This window comes from Pimephales promelas, chromosome 15 (assembly GCF_988280905.1).
Source record: "Pimephales promelas chromosome 15, fPimPro1.hap1.1, whole genome shotgun sequence".
NCBI classification, from domain to species: Eukaryota; Metazoa; Chordata; class Actinopteri; order Cypriniformes; family Leuciscidae; genus Pimephales; species Pimephales promelas.
This window is the reverse complement of record NC_142783.1, coordinates 12005752-12022555: the sequence shown is the minus strand read 5'-3', so window position 1 is coordinate 12022555 and position 16804 is coordinate 12005752. Positions and strand designations below refer to the sequence as shown.

Here is a 16804-nt window from a genome sequence, read left to right as displayed (position 1 = left end):
AATGTATAATGGGATACGCTTAGCCTCAAATAACGTTCCAATGCGGTATTTAAGATAGTGTAGTGTGCATCAGGGCATAGTGTGCATCTTGCGCATGCACCTCCTGTTGCGTACACGTGCTCTCGAGTGGCAAGTGTGAATATTTGGAACGGCCCATAAGCACAGTAAATGTATTTATGGCGTTTTTACCTCTTGTAACCACAGCCACAAAGCACCCTGTGGTTACGAGAGGTAAAAACGTCATAAATACTGTTCGTTTTCTCACACAAACCGCTCGTTTCTTGTCTTAGGCCATCAATGTGTACTTACATTTACAAGATTAAATCATGTTTAATTTGGACTTCTCTGTGCATGCTCTTTGAGGTGGTGACCATAGACCTCCATTATATGACTGACAAACAAGAACGGTTTGACCTAAAAATATTCAAATTAAAAATACTGTGGAAACAAAGACACCTACATCTTGGATGCCCTTGAGGTAAGCTAAAACATACCAAAAATTAATTTCAAAGTGAACTATCCCTTTAATGTGAGAGAGACAATGTAATATTTAGTTGAGCTAACATTAGTTAACATAGTGCACTTTTATATTAATATTGTAATGCATATTTTTATTTGTTCTCAAAAATGAGTTTACAAAATCATTTTAAAGATGGTAATGATTTCATATTGGTGTTATTTGCAAACTATTTGCATTCATTAATTTCAATTAATTCATTACTGGATTTTGGAAACTCAATGATCAGTAACAGTATGGTGGTTGAATTTAAGTTAAGTTTAAATCAAAGTAAATATGTACAAAATATAAGGATGCCAATTTCAACGGGTACAAGTTTGTAGGATTTCTTAAGATGCAAAATACCCGAATAACTCAAGACAAAATGTGACCAGCTGGAAAATCTTCAACTCAACAGCTCTTCAACCACACAAGCCATTTCCTGATTCATGTCTTTCTCACGGTCACTGATACATTCAAATACCATGAAATATCTGATAACATCTGTAAATCCACTTGAATCCTGCTGATGCGTCACAAAATAGTTTTAAAAAACTGACCATGCACCATTACAGATTCAACAGCTACTGTATTTTTATTGTAATTCTTCTTACTCAATGCCAAGTGTGAGAAAAAAACATGAGTACGTCTCTTCTCAAACTGGTTCAAAGGAAATGATGATGCATTTCGTGATGCAATGGACAACACATGACATTATTTGAATTAATTATGATTGTCTGAAGCCTTTAAAGTGACTGAAAGTAAGTGTCAGCATGGGTTGTTTGTGAAATGTTGATTTTTAGGTGTGGGGTTGTTGAAGGTGTGAAAACGCTAATGCAGATCAAGTTCACAGAAAATCATCTCACCCTTCTTGTCGTTCCATTACCTCACTATAGGGCGTTCTTCTATGAAACACTAAACAAGCTAAGGTTATTTTATTATTTTATAATATTTCCTGGGTTGCCCGTTTAATGTTATTATGTTTTTAGATCAAAAATAGTCATAATTTAGAAATAAAAGGCATTTTTCCTAGCCTGATTTTAGCCTCTGCTTTGAACGCTCTGTTTGAAGGGGCATGTCTGCTGTGTGTAACTGGCCACTGCTGTGATTGGCTGATATGCTTGCATATGAAATAGCTATGTATTACATGTGAAACTCTCTCGAATACTTTTACTACAGCTATTATAGGTTTTTACTGTTACAGCTATCGAGATTAACGAATCGTGAGAAGCTTTTAAAATATTTAGATCTATTCCCATCACATAAAATGTTGCTGTGATGAGCATTGAGCAAGCAGAGGACAGTCTGTCGATCGTGAGAACGAACATATTATCATTTCAACGCAGTTTTTGCTCTCTCTAATGCTTTCACCAATGCAGACACGTAAATACAGTAAGAGTTTTGTTGTGCGTCATTAATTTCATAACGAGTTGTCCAGATAAACTCTGTTTAATTAACTGTTTAATTTGTTCAGAATTTAAATAAGATCATTTTCATCCAGAGATATGTAGTAACGAAGTAGAACTACTTAAGTACTGTACTTAAGTACTAAAATGCTGTATCTGTACTCTACTAGAGTATTGTTTTTTTCTCATACTTCAACTTTTACTTCAGTAGATATTTTCGATTAATTTAATACTTTTACTTCGATATTTTTTTTAATGTTCTGCTAGTTACTCGTTACAATTATAAAAATTTTACGAATCATTCGTTGCAAGTTGGCTTTCATGCTGCCTAAATCACACGCCAGTTTTATAGGGTAATGATTGATTGACACACACATTGACAACTAATGCAGGGGTTGTCCTGCAATGACATTTTTTTGGTGGCCGCCAAAGCAAATTTGTATCCCGCCAAAGCGGCTTATTTGATTGATAGTTCAAACTTTTGACTGCTTTCTTTAATAATTACATGACACAATACTTACTTTTACTTTTGGTATTTAGTGAATTTTAAAATAAACTACTTGCATTACTTAAGTACAAAATTTTTTGACTACTTTAGTACTTGTACTTAAGTGTGGTGCTTAAAGAGCACTTCAACTTCTACTCAAGTCACTTTTTTGATAGAGCACTTAGAGTACTTTTACTCAAGTCCGGGTTTCTAGTACTTTATACATCTCTGTTTTCATCCTACTAAAAGAAACGATGTAAAGTTGATGTTTTAGTCACTGGTTTGACTTACTAATGCATAAACAGTATTGAATGATTTTGAGAGAAAGATTAACCTGTCTGAACTTGAACAATTAGGCTACACATCAGAAACTGCTGCTTGGTAGCTCGATCAATTTAGTTTCAGACGTTCATCGAGTTGAGGAAACAGTCGTCGGTGAAATGTTTGGACCATACAAAACTTTGGGAAGTTGTGTCGGCGCATTTCCAGAGGCATCCGATCACTGATCGACTGCCATGCTTCGCTCGTTTGCAAGCCATGATATCTCTCGAGGAAAAACTCAAATCCTTCGTACTTCCTAGCGCATTTTCTCATTGGCGAACCAAATAAGGGATTTTCACGCTGATACGTAGGACTTCCGGATTCAGTGATCTTTGAGCACTGATGAAGGACTACACTAAGTTTATTTATACGTCATCCCTGGTAAATTAGTCTGATTCACTAAAGGGCCGGCTGCAAACAAACGTGCTACCTTGTTTTATATTAAAGTTTTAATCCAGTTCTTCCTTATACTCAATTCAGTCGGGAATCCATAAAAACTTAAGTAGGGTTGGTGTTGTTGGTTAGATTTACAAAGTGGAACAGAGCAGTGACATAAATAGCATTCGTCTCAGGCACTCGGAAGTGGACATGCACAAAGTTGACAAATCCCGCCCATGAAACGCGGAAGCGTGATAATCCCTTATCGAGCCAAATGGCTTTATGCCCAGCTGCACTACTTCCTTAACTTCAGCCAGCTTCTTGTTTCCTGTCTGCCATTATTGGCCAAATTGATTAATTCAGGTGTGTCTGATTATTGTTGCCATGACAACTGAGGTCAGGCACACCTGGATTAATCAATTTGGCCAATAATTGCAGACAGGAAACAAGGAGCTGGCTGAAGTTCAGGAAGTATTGCAGCTGGGCATAAAGCCCATTCTCACGCTCTCACGCCACACCCCCGGTTTCTCTCTCTTTTATGTGAATCACACATAATCATTTACATTGTAGTCTATGATAAGATATGTGGTAAAGCTCTCTGAGAACCAGAGAGCGTGGTTTGCTCTGTTAATAGGCGCTAATGTGTCACCATCAATCCAATCATATCAAGCAATTCATAAAGGTCTTTTTTAAATGACAGTCTGAGAATTAGAAATGAGGAAAGTAGTTTTTGAATCTTCTCTAAATCGCCCGCGGTGTGTTAGACTAGAGTGTGAAAAAGCAAAGCAAAACTCTCTAAAGCAAAGCCAAACAGAAAACACAGAAAATCCTGTATATTTTACAGTAATTCTTTATTCTTTGAGGTTGCAGTGGCATAGATGTGTACCAAGGGCGTGACATGAGGCTGAACCGTTACAAAGTGGGAATTCTTCATCAGTTTCCCAATCATGTTTCAGAGTTTGAGTGACGGGGGATTTATGCTTCTGGCATTTAACCATTATGATGATGTTTTGAAAAAAGCAGTTGCATTTGAGGCCTAGACAAGTTTGTATTTGCCACAAATTATGGTAAATAAGTTGATTTTGACGTGTTTTGTACATATTCCATGGCAGTACCATAGTATTCTTGGATTACAATGGCACATTTAATTTCAGTGCCATGGTAACTAACTATCTAACACCACGGCATAAACATATAGCCTTAATTTTGGGTTTAATTTCTGCTTTTAGCATTGACATTGAAATGTAAAGAATGCTAATTATATATATAGTGAGGAAAATAAGTATTTGAACACCCTGCTATTTTGCAAGTTCTCCCACTTAGAAATCATGGATAGGTCTGAAATTGTCATCGTCGGGGCATGTCCGCTGTGAGAGACATCTAAAAAAAAAATTAGAAATCACAATGTATGATTTTTTTAACTATTTATTTGTATATTTGTATGATACAGCTACAAATAAGTATTTGAACACCTGCGTATCAGCTAAAATTCTGATCCTCAAAGACTTGTTAGTCCATTTATTATCCTAAATCAGATACATCTGACACATAGATACATAAAGACACCTGTCCACCCCATTCAATCAGTAAGAATCCAACTACTAACATGGCCAAGACCAAAGAGCTGTCCAAAGACACTAGAGACAAAATTGTACACCTCCACAAGGCTGGACAGGGCTACGGGGAAATTGGCAAGCAGCTTGGTGAAAAAAGGTCCACTGTTGGAGCAATCTTTAAAAATTGGAAGAAGCTAAACATAACTGTCAATCTCCCTCGTACTGGGGCTCCATGCAAGATCTCACCCCGTGGGGTCTCAATGATCCAAAGAAAGGTGAGAAATCAGTCCAGAACTACACGGGAAGAGCTGGTCAATGACCTGAAAAGAGCTGGGACCACCGTTTCCAAGGTTACAAGACGTCATGGTTTGAAATCATGCATGGCACGGAAGGTTCCCCTGCTTAAACCAACACATGTCAAGCCCCGTCTTAAGTTTGCCAATGACCATTTGGATGATCCAGAGGAGTCATCATGGGAGAAAGTCACATGGTCAGATGAGACCAAAATAGAACTTTTTGGTCATAATTCCACTAACCGTGTTTGGAGGAAGAAGAATGATGTGTACCCCATCCCAAGAACATCATCCCTACAGTGAAGCAATAGGGTGGTAGCATCATGCTTTAGGGTGTTTTTCTGCACATGGGACTGCACTGTATTAAAGAAGTAGTTCACTTTTACAAAAAACTTTTGCTGATAATTTACTCACCCCCATGTCATCCAAAATATCCATGTCTTTCTTTCTTCAGTCGAAAAGAAATTAAAGGGATAGTTCACTTTGAAATTAATTTTTGATATGTTTTAGCTTACCTAAAGGGCATCCAAGATGTAGGTGTTTTTGTTTCCACAGTATTTTCAATTTTGATATTTTTCGGTCAAACTGTTGTTGTCTGTCATATAATGCAGGTTTAGGGGGTCCACCCTCGGTTCACCTCTTAAGAGCATGCACAGAGAAGTCCAAATTAAACATGATTTAATGACTTGTAAATGTAAGTACACATTGATGGCCTAAGACACGAAACGAGCGGTTTGTGTGAGAAAACGAACAGTATTTATATCATTTTTACTTCGTGTAACCACAGCCACGTCCAACTGATCTGACGGCACGGGTGCTTCGGTCTGCGCATGCGCCGGAGGTGATCGCTCGCGCGTGTACGTCACTCATTGTTTACACAGCGATTTCAGAAGTTTTACCTTTCACTAAACATATTTAGATATATCGAAATCGTCCTCCATTGCGATTTCCTGTATATCTAAATATGTTTAGATCTTCACAGTGAAAGGTAAGACACCAGACGATGAATAAGGGTCTTATCTAGGACCCTTCGAGTCATGACTCGAAAAAAGATTTGTTCATTTTGATGAACGAGTTCGAACAGGAGAGTCACGAACGTGCATAACAGAACAGAGCAAGGCGAGCATTTGTCCTTATAAAACTTAAACTTTGTTATTTATTTATTAAATGAGCAATCGTTTCACTTGATAAGACCCTTATTCACTGACTGGAATCGTTTAAAGCTCTTTGAACAGTTTGCAGTTTGCACTGAAACTGTTTTTTGGACCTTGAACCGTTTGGTTACCATTGAAGTCCATTATATGAAGAAAATGCTGGAAAGTTTTCATCAAAAACCTTCATTTCTTTTTGACTGAAGAAAGAAAGACATGGACATCTTGGATGACATGGGTTTGAGTAAATTATCGGCAAAAGTTTTTTTTTTAAAGTGAACTACTCCTTTAAGGAGAGGATGACCGGGGGCTTGTATTGCGAGATTTTGGGGAACAACCTCCTTACCTCAGAGCATTGAAAATGGGTTGAGGCTGGGTCTTCCAACATGACAATGACCCGAAGCACACAGCCAGGATAACCAAGGAGTGGTTCTGTAAGAAACATATCAAGGTTCTGGCATGGCCTAGCCAGTCTCCAGACCTAAACCCAATAGCGAATCTGAGTGTTTCTCAGCGACAGCCCAGAAACCTGACTGATCTAGAGAAGTGTGGAGGAGTGGGCCAAAATCCCTCCTGCAGTGTGTGCAAACCTGGTGAAACACTACAGGAAACATTTGACCTCTGAAATTGCAAACAAAGGCTACTGTACCAAATATTAACATTTTAGGTGTTCAACTACTTATTTGCAGCTGTATCATACAAATAAATAGTTAAAAAAAAAATCATACATTGTGATTTCTGAGTTTTTTATTTGTTTAGTTAAATGTCTCTCACAGTGGACATGCACCTACGATGACAATTTCAGACCCCTCAATGATTTCTAAGTGGGAGAACTTGCAAAATAGCAGGGTGTTCAAATACTTATTTTCCTCACTGTAGAATATATATACAAAGTAATATACTTAGAATAAATGAGTATCACACACATGAAGATAAAAAAGTCACATCTTGTCATGTTGAGGGGTGTTACTGGTTTCAGTTCACAATGTATGTGGTTTCTGGTTGAACTAATAGGTGTTTTAAACCGAGTGGCACCAAACGTCTGCAGCAAGGGGACGGTTTCATTGCATTCAGACTCGTTTGCCAAACAAGATGCTGCGAAGTATCATCCTGGTCACCCTGCTGATATCCTCAGGTAAAATCAGATCACAGATCAGTAGTTATCTTTCTTAATTTATTCATCTTTCTAATCTGTGCCTAGCTGAACATTGTAGACCAGTTTGGAGCCGCTCATGTACATTTGTAATGCCAGTCATGCTAAAACCAGCTTGAATGTGCACAAAATGTACATATATTTTAATCTAATTTTCTGGCTGTAGGCTATAAGTGCCCACATATTGTCTTCTAGGTTTAGTATGTGTTAAATTGATCATGCATTATTGTCCCCTCACAGTTTGTGCTCTTCACTGGGAAATGCACAAAGAAGAGCCCAATGGAAATGAAATTGAAGAAGGCTCTGTGAGTTTGTGTGTTATTTTATGTTCATTTGGACTGCTTTCGCCAGATTATTATCAGTAGTGGTCAAAAATGTATCATAGACACTTCCTTGACCTTTTCAGTTATTTTTCAAGATTTTTTGAAAATGAACTAATTTAGCTGAATGGTAATTTTACACATTTCACCAAAATTCATAACTTATCTTAAAACAGGAAAACTACATGATCAATTTATGATGATGATGATGAAGATGGTATTTTGTATAAGATGGTATAAGTAGACATGTGAAGTTCGTTGCACGTCAAACTACAAAAGTGTTTGCAAGATGCAAAGAAGGTTGACAGAATGTCAAGCTAGTCATTTGAACTGATTGGTTCTGTCATATCTAAACTATTGACTCTAAAATCCTGTATATTGTCTTGTTAGGGTGATATACAAAAAGAACAACTCCCTGGATTGTGCTGGGCTTGCAAGTGGGCCATGAATAAGCTGAAAAGACGGATCTCCAACGGCGCGACTTCGGTTGGTACAAGTACTCTTTTATATGATTTCATGAAAAAATTATGTTTATTCAAATACAGAAACTACGGTATTAGTGAGAACTAAAGTGTGCTTGTCACTTACCAACAGGAAGAAATTAAAAAGAAGCTGTCGATGGTCTGTGATGAGATCGGGTTCCTAAAGTCACTGTGTAGGAAGTTTGTGAACAAGTACACGGACACTCTGGTCGAAGAACTTTCAACTACTGACGACGCCAAAACCATCTGTGTTAACATTACCGTTTGCAAGAAATAGCCCATTGAGAAATTAGTTAAGTCGTGCTTAAAATTGAAATTGTGTCATACGCACACTCATGTCGTTTCAAGACTTTCGTTCATCTTTGACATACAAATCTGAGAGATTACTGTCCCTTCATTGAAAATCACACGTGACGAAAAGCCAATTTAATCTGTTCATCATATAAAACGGTCGCATCTCTTCAAAAGACTTGGAGACCGCTCAATTCGTATGGATTTCTTCTGCAATCTCTTTATTAAAGTTTTGACATGTCAGTTTCGGGTATTTAGACTGGAATCTCAGTTTTGTGTTCTGAATATGAGTCTTATGGGTTTGGAACGACATGAGAGAGTAAATTATGACTGAATTTTCATTTCTGGGTGAACTATAACTTTAATGGTAAAGTCATTTCTGTTTGCTTCCAAAAGTTGATGAAATTCTGCAGTGTTCTAGAGTTAAGAGTGTGATTATTGTGGTTTTGTATGTCACAAGTTTTTGTTTTTTTCCATATTTGTCAAATACATCCGGCTTTACACCACTGTTTTTGTTTCTGCAATCGACTGGAAAATAAATGTGTGAGAAGCATTCATGTCTTTGCTCTTTTCTAATTTTTGTAAATTACAAACAGAGCATGCTTGAATTTGTATTTTATTGGTCCATTAGCACCACACCACATACAATGTCTCACGCCCATTTCAAACTCATAATTTCTTGAATTTCACAAACTAATCACCAATAAAGACAATTTGCAGAAAGACTAAATGGAATAAAATGGGTTTGAGTCACAAGAATAAACAAACATACAAATAGTGTCCATACAAATAGTTACAATAAAAAAAATACATAATGATTTCATACATGCTACAGTACATATTTACAGACGAAAGTTTTCAAACATTCACCCATTAACAGTTAACTTTGTACGATACTAGCAGAGGTTATATTTAGGCTAATGCAGTTTACAGCGAGGCTGCAGTGACACTCAGCATGCATTTGGAGTTGCGAGAGAAGACATGCACAGGTTCAGTTTTCCGTCTCCAGCTCTGCTGCAGTGCATCCTGGTCCAGCTTATTTAGACTCTGGGAGCACAAACGCAGGTCACGGATGTGATCAGAGAGACCATCCAAATAAACATCCCCCAGTGGTCCTGACACCTGACAGCCTGTCGTGAAGAACCAACTTTAAACGTTAGAGGACACCGACTGTTAAGCACACAATAAAATAATCGTCGACAAACCCTGCTATGGTCTATGGTCACCACCTCCATGAGCATGCACAGAGAAGTCCAAATTAAACATGATTTAAATGACTCATAAATGTAAGTACACATTGATGGCCTAAGACACGAAACGAGCGGTTTGTGTGAGAAAACGAACAGTATTTATATCGTTTTTTTTTTACCTCTTATAACCACAGCCACGTACAAGTGATCTGAGGGTGCGGGCGCTTTGTGGCCGTGGTTATAAGAGGTACTGTTCGTTTTCTCACACAAACCGTTCGTTTCGTGTCTTAGGCCATAAATGTGTACTTACATTCACGAGTCATTAAATCATGTTTAATTTGGACTTCTATGTGCATGCTCTTTGAGGTGGTGACCATAGACCTCCATTATATGACTGACGGACAACAACGGTTTGACCTAAAAATATCAAAATTGAAAATACTGTGGAAACAAAGACACCTACATCTTGGATGCCCTTGAGGTAAGCTAAAACATACCAAAAATTAATTTCAAAGTGAACTATCCCTTTAAGATTGTTGGTGACACAACCAGCAATTCAAACTTTATGTAAATGAGCTTCTCGAACTGTATTTCCTGAAATACTGCAAGATGCAAGATTATGATCTGACTAGATGCAGCAATGTCATTAAAAAAAAATGATGCATGGGAAACGGCGTCAAAGACGCATAAATATATAGACACAGACAGCAAACACTTTCCTAATTAAGTTTTTAGCAGTAATAAATTTGATTACATATTTTTACTAGCAATTCCTCACATTTACGATCAGATTGGAAAGCATAAAGTAATAATACAGGTCTGAATTGTCAGTAAACCTATTACACAGTACCCTTAAATCACCTTTGAGGTCAACCGTCTCGCTTCTGTGCATGTCATGTTTTTGGGGTTTGAACCTACAAACTTTACGTTATCAGCCTCAATTTTTAATCACTAAACCACAAGCAAAATTCACAATAAAAAGACAATTTATGTGTGTCAAGCAGGACGGGGCCGAGAGCCAAGGATAAAAGGGAGGAGACGACAGTGAAGGACGAGAGTGAAACAAGTCTGGACTTTACAATGTGTTTTGTGTTAGTTTAAGTGGCATTCGTCCATGAGGGGCTGCCACTTTACTTTTGTTGTTTGTTTATTAAAGTTGTTTATTAAGACTAAATGGAATAAAATGGGTTTGAGTCACAAGTATAAACAAACTCACGTGTCCATACAAACAATTACAATAAAAAAATTCATAATGACTTCAAGCGTGTAGCACGTAGCGCTGAAACCCTATTGTAATTGTTCAAATTTCCAAGGATCAGCATTCTCCCCTAAAAGTGAAGACCGAACTTGAGTGACTTGAGTATGATTTGTCAATTATTATCATAAAAAGTTTAAATTTCCATTCGCGGTCTCTAAGGGCCACCAAAACGTTCTTGAGCCACTTTTACTAAAATGGCTATAACTCATGAGCGGAATGAGATAAAGCTGGCTCACATATGTAAGAGTTCATTCTGTGGTCGCACGAAAAGGGACTGGTTGTGCTATAACATGGAAAAACCGTAATGGCTATAACTACGCAACTCTAAGTATGATTGACTTGAAAATTGGTATGTTGTGTCTCTGTTCAAGGGACCAAGACTACCTTGGAGGAAATTTCCGAATTCCAAAGATAGCTATAGCAGGGCCATTTAGAAAATAGGCATAGCCAAGTCTAACCAAAAGCCTATCATTCCTAAACAAAAGCATAAAAAGCAGCATGCAAACTTTAATGGAGATCGGCCCATAGGTGGGGCTTTAACTGTTAAAAAGCTGTATTTCTATGGCAAAACACATGAAATTACTGAAAATGGCCTTCTTTCTGCCTGATTTGCATAGAACTTCATGAAATTTGGTGTGCATATGTGTCACATGGTTCTAAATAAGCATGGAAACGTTTATGAAGATCGGGCAACTGTTACAGAGAAACAAGTAAACTGCCTATATTGGCTATAAATGGCCTTTTCCATTTATGATTAAAGTGATTACATGCTTGCTAAATAAAACGTAATACCTTTATACACGTATGCTTAAAGGCCTTAAAGGAGTAGTTCACTTTTAAAAAAACTTTTGCCGACAATTTACTCACCCCCGTGTCATCCAAGATGTCCATGTCTTTCTTTCTTCAGTCGAAAAGAAATGAAGGTTTTTGATGAAAACATTCCAGGATTTTTTCCATATAATGGACTTCAATGGGAACCAAACGGTTCAAGATCCAAATGAGAGTTTCAGTGCAGCTTCAAAGGGCTTTTAACAACACCAGACGATGAATAAGGGTCTTGTCTAGCGAAACGATTGCTCATTTAATAAATAAATAAAGTTTTAGAAGCACAAATGCTCGCCTTGCTCTGTTCTGTGATGCACGTTCGTGACTCTCCTGTTCAAACTCGTTTATCAAATTGAACAAATGTTTTTTCGAGTCATGACTCGAAGGGTCCTAGATAAGACCCTTATTCATCGTCTGGTGTCGTTTAAAGCCCTTTGAAGCTGCACTGAAACTCTCATTTGGACCTTGAACCGTTTGGTTCCCATTGAAGTCCATTATATGGAGAAAATCTTGCAATGTTTTCATCAAAAACCTTAATTTCTTTTCGACTGAAGAAAAAATGACATGGACATCTTGGATGACATTGGGGTGAGTAAATTATCAGCAAAAAAGTGAACTACTCCTTCAAAGTGCTTGAACCCCATTAATTGCTGCTTGCAGCTATATTTCTAATTAAAGTGTTATGTTCAATGTTCCTGGCTCCACCTTCCTTTGTGAACAAACTTTGCTACAATATGGCTCCGAGCAGCAAAATAATGGCAATCAAACCTGAATATCCCTAAAAAGCACCAGGGGAAAAGAAAATACCTTGAAGGTTGAGATGCATCAAAGGTCGCTGGGCCTCCATTAAAGCGTTGAGGAGGCTTTGAAGACCGGCTGAGGTCACTGAAGGGTTGGCAGACAGGTCTAAAGACACCAGGGAAGGACAAACAGGAAGACACCTAAAAACAACCAAAGATCATTATTGATACTATATTATAAATATGTAAGATTCACAATAATAATCATTATTATTGTTGTAAAGGGGCTGAAAACTGAAATAAGGATATAAATGATGCACTGACATTTCGATATAGAAATAGAAGAGTTGAAATATTCACCTAGCAATCAAAAGGACGCTGTGGTCCGTAAGGCCATTTCCAGCCAGATTTAAGTGTGTGAGTGGACAGTCACCCTGAAAGACAAACACAAACATTTAGTCAATATTATTTACATAGCTATACAATGTTACAGGAAGATAGTGAAGTGAAATACTCATATAAAACAGACTTTTTTTCTATATATTTTTTTCCCGCCGGACGCTACTATGCATGTGTGTAGCAAAATGTGGAGGTTTGATGCACATGCAGTTATTTAAAGGGTTAGTTCACCCAAAAATGTAAACTCTATATGAATCCATATAGTTTCCAAACCTACAGTATATGAATTTATTTCTTCTGTTGAACACAAAAGAAGATATTTTGAAGAATATAGGTAACCTAACAGTGGATGGACCCCATTGACTTCCATAGTATTTGTAAAAAATACTAAGCCCATCAACTATTTGCTGTTTCTTCAAAATATCTTTTTCATTTTTGGTTTAATTATCCCCTTAACGTCCATCTTGTCCCTCAGTTCCAACTGTATTAATGGTAGGTCTAAAATGGATTAATATAATGATTATTTGTAGATTTCTTTAAATTGTGTACCTGTGTAAGGAGTTTAGTAAAGATCTCCATGGCAGGCTGGTCGGATGGACCTCTACAAACCGCAGAAAGCTGAAGGTGTGTAAGAAACTGCATCGGTAAAGTCTTCAACACAAGCTCAAAACCAGTGGAGCCCAGTGCATTATGGGAGAGGCACACTGACCGCATATTCCCGGTGCCTGGAGAGCACAATACAGCATTACAGAAACAACATTAACCATGCTTTCATTTGGTTGTCAAACAGAGGTCCAACCACTTCAGATCAGATGTTTCTGACAGTGCACTTACTGGCCATGGCATTGGCTAATAGGAGACGGTGTTGCTGGAGGAAACGTGCAGAGAGGCCACAGGCTTGCAGGGAAAGAGTGGAGAGAAGGGGACAAGCGGACAGAAGACTTGCTAGTGCTTGTGTCCAGCCGTCACCCAGAGGATTCATGCTTAAATTCAACTCCTCTAGACACTACAGAAACAAACATGGGAAAAGAATAAGAGAGTGAAAATGAATATAAAAATAAATAAATAAAAACAAAATTCTGAAAAACAAAACAAAAACTATGTATTAAAGGTGCCCTCTGGGATTTAAAATCAAATCATACAACATATTCCATACCAGATGGGGGCAGTATACCTCCAGAAATACCTCCACGGCCACGCGCTCTCTCATGTCTTCAAACAACATGGGCGAGCGCTGTGTTGCTCTGTCTCCCTCGCGCATATTAATCAAATCAATTGACGCGATAGTAAAAGGTTGGAAGACCGCAGTTTCACGTGGAGCATTTGAAGATTTTTACAGATTAGAGACTAAATGAACAACATCTCAATACTAAATTATAAGGGCCATCTCATAGACAAGCCGGTGCATTTCGACAATATGGGAAAATTAAAGCCCAGGCTATTATTTCTAGTTTTATAATATTCGATTTGTTTATATTACATTTTTATCATTAGTTTTAATTAATTTGACAGACAGCATTCCCTGATGTGGACCAAGCTAGCGCCTTTCAGAGCTGCCAACTCTCACAACACTTTTCACACACTCTCACGCCACACATCAATTCTGTCATGCACAGAAAAGGACACGGAGACCGATGTCAGCTCTCAGATTCTGTTCATTTTATTACGCAATTCAAACAATAAATACAGTATTGGCGCTTTACACGACAGATCCCTAGCGCACGTGAACCGATCATCTCTACTAGCTAATGGTAAAAGAACACGAACACTGTTGAAAGATACAGTATGCTACAACTTACCAAAATGTATTCCTCATGCATAATATCGACCAATCATTTTTTTTAACTCTTCCCTGAACTGAAATGTAGTAGTGGGCTGTATTTTCCACACGACTGACATCAGGTTCAAGTACACACACAAGCTGGCGACTCACTCGTGTACTGTAGTTTGGCTGGTGGTAACGTTGCCCGCCCGCATACCGCCTCCCATGGTCGAAACTGGTATTACGACACCTGCCGGGCCTGGCTAGTAATTTAGCATGCTAATTCAGGTTAATATCTCGGCAGCACTATTACTTGTCAGTTTTTTAATGACATCATCAACCTTATTTCTTCTCAATCTTTTGATGCGTGTAGCTCATTTTTGGGATATTTTAACCTCAATTTTTACAGATGGCACCTTTAATGCATGTATCAATACCCCAATGGATACACTTTATTTGGACAGACATCCCACTACAATATTTTTTTCGAGTCATTTCGTTTGTTGAATGAACTAAATGACTTGAAAAAAGATTTGTTCGTTTTGATGAACGAGTTTGAACAGGAGAGTCACGAACGCGCATCACAGAACAGAGCAAGGCGACCATTTGTGATTATAAAACCTAAACAGTTTTATTTATTTTTTGAATGAGCGATCGATTCGCTAGATAAGACCCTTATTCATCGACTGGTGTCGTTTAAAGCCCTTTGAAGCTGCACTGAAACTCTCATTTGGACCTTGAACCGTTTGGTTCCCATTGAAGTCCATTATATGGAGAAAAATGCTGGAATGTTTTCATCAAAAACCTTAATTTCTTTTCGACTGAAGAAAGAAAGACATGGACATCTTGGATGACATGGGGGGGGGGGGGGGGAATTATCAGCAAGTTTTTTTTTAAAGTGAGCTACTCCTTTAAGCAGATATTTTACAAATACTCTGACTGCTAGTTGACATGTAGTTGCAAAGTTACTTACTGTTAGTAGAATGTCTAAAGTGGATTGAAATAAAGTGTTATATCAATTTTACAACCATCTGATACCATCATTGTACAATGGCGCCACCACAGAACTCTTGAAATAAGGAAATGAGCAACAAGTTCTCTATATTCTGTCAGTGTAAAATTCATGAAGTGTGAATTTCACACCTCTGTTCTTTTAGACTTCACCATAAACACTTCCCTCACAAACCCACAAAACCAAAAAAGACTCTTCCTGTTCAATGATTGTCTGATAAAAAGTGGTTTGATATGACTGGATAAGTTTTCATACCGGACGATTATTTTTTTCTTCAACGTGAATAATGAAATAATTGTCTTCCGTTCCGTAGAGCAGCTTTATAACTGAATTGAACTCATTTCATAATTGTCACTGAACAGTTAATGAACTGAATGACACTGTTGACTTTGTAGACAAGCTTTACAGCAGAATTTGAACTCTTATTATATTTGATGAAGTTTGCATCATTGATGTGAAGCTGCCTTGAAATAAATCGTATAAAGCTTTAGATGAATAAAGGTGACTTGACCTAAGATCTTTTAAATTGTATAAAGATCACACAATTAATATTTTGGCCATAGAAACACCTTCCCTCAACTGACTATACAATTTAACAACAAAATTTTAATTCCCATGATTTCATTATTTTACCATCCCTGCAAATGACACTTTTGAAATTTAGGCATTTCCCTGGGAATTGAGCTAGCTCCATGATGAGCTCAACCCTGATATTCAAGGTTTCCCAGGAGCAAAACTGCATCATGACATATGGATATATGCTCAGGAACTGTTGTATATGAATAAATACATTTTAATGACATTTTGATTTGTTTAATATAGTAAGACCACATAGAAAAACTATTTTTTATAAAAGCTTTTTAAAAATTGCATAAACATTTTGTTCTCTCTGAGTGGCAGAACCGGTGACTAACCAGGGGTCCCAAAGTCAAATATGGTCGCGAGTTCTGTCGTTACTAATAGAGTTCAATGGAAATTGCGTTTATAGTTAGCCAATGATGCTTTTGGGAAACTCACCCCAGATGTCACTTACTCATCCCCTCCAACACGTCCATGCACCATCATATAGTGTGTGTGTGAAAACACTAACACTCGTCACATTATATATGAAGCACTTTGTTGGATGTCAAAGTGCAGTTCATCAGTGAAAGGTGAATATATATATAAATATATATATATATACACATACACATACATATACACATACACACACACACACATATATATATATATATATATATTATGGCAGTCAAACGATTAATCGATAAATAAAAATATATTAAT

At 37.5% G+C, this 16804-nt stretch overlaps 2 protein-coding genes across 3 annotated transcripts in view; one reads left to right on the top strand and one right to left on the bottom strand.

The window, feature by feature from the left end:
- Window positions 1-406: 406 nt before the first annotated feature.
- Window positions 407-8887, top strand: LOC120486028 (antimicrobial peptide NK-lysin). 2 transcript variants are annotated; one of them, XM_089120150.1, is made up of 5 exons: window positions 407-478; window positions 7103-7223; window positions 7482-7546; window positions 7952-8047; window positions 8156-8887. In XM_089120150.1, exons 2-5 carry the CDS (start codon window positions 7181-7183, stop codon window positions 8318-8320), a joined length of 369 nt encoding a protein of 122 aa, XP_088976276.1. In that variant the 5' UTR covers window positions 407-478; window positions 7103-7180; the 3' UTR covers window positions 8321-8887. The 2 variants fall into 2 exon arrangements, with proteins under 2 accessions (XP_088976276.1, XP_039537802.2); XM_039681868.2 differs by lacking the exon at window positions 407-478 and having other exon boundaries at window positions 7088-7223.
- tonsl (tonsoku-like, DNA repair protein) overlaps window positions 8795-16804 on the bottom strand; it is a 31409-nt gene continuing 23399 nt past the window's right edge. The window contains exons 24-28 of the mRNA XM_039681867.2: window positions 13581-13752; window positions 13296-13471; window positions 12708-12781; window positions 12415-12548; window positions 8795-9464 (exon numbers count right to left, since the gene is read on the bottom strand). Coding sequence (XP_039537801.2) covers window positions 9262-9464; window positions 12415-12548; window positions 12708-12781; window positions 13296-13471; window positions 13581-13752 — 759 coding nt within the window. The 3' untranslated portion in view covers window positions 8795-9261. The remainder of the gene's footprint in view (window positions 9465-12414; window positions 12549-12707; window positions 12782-13295; window positions 13472-13580; window positions 13753-16804) is intronic.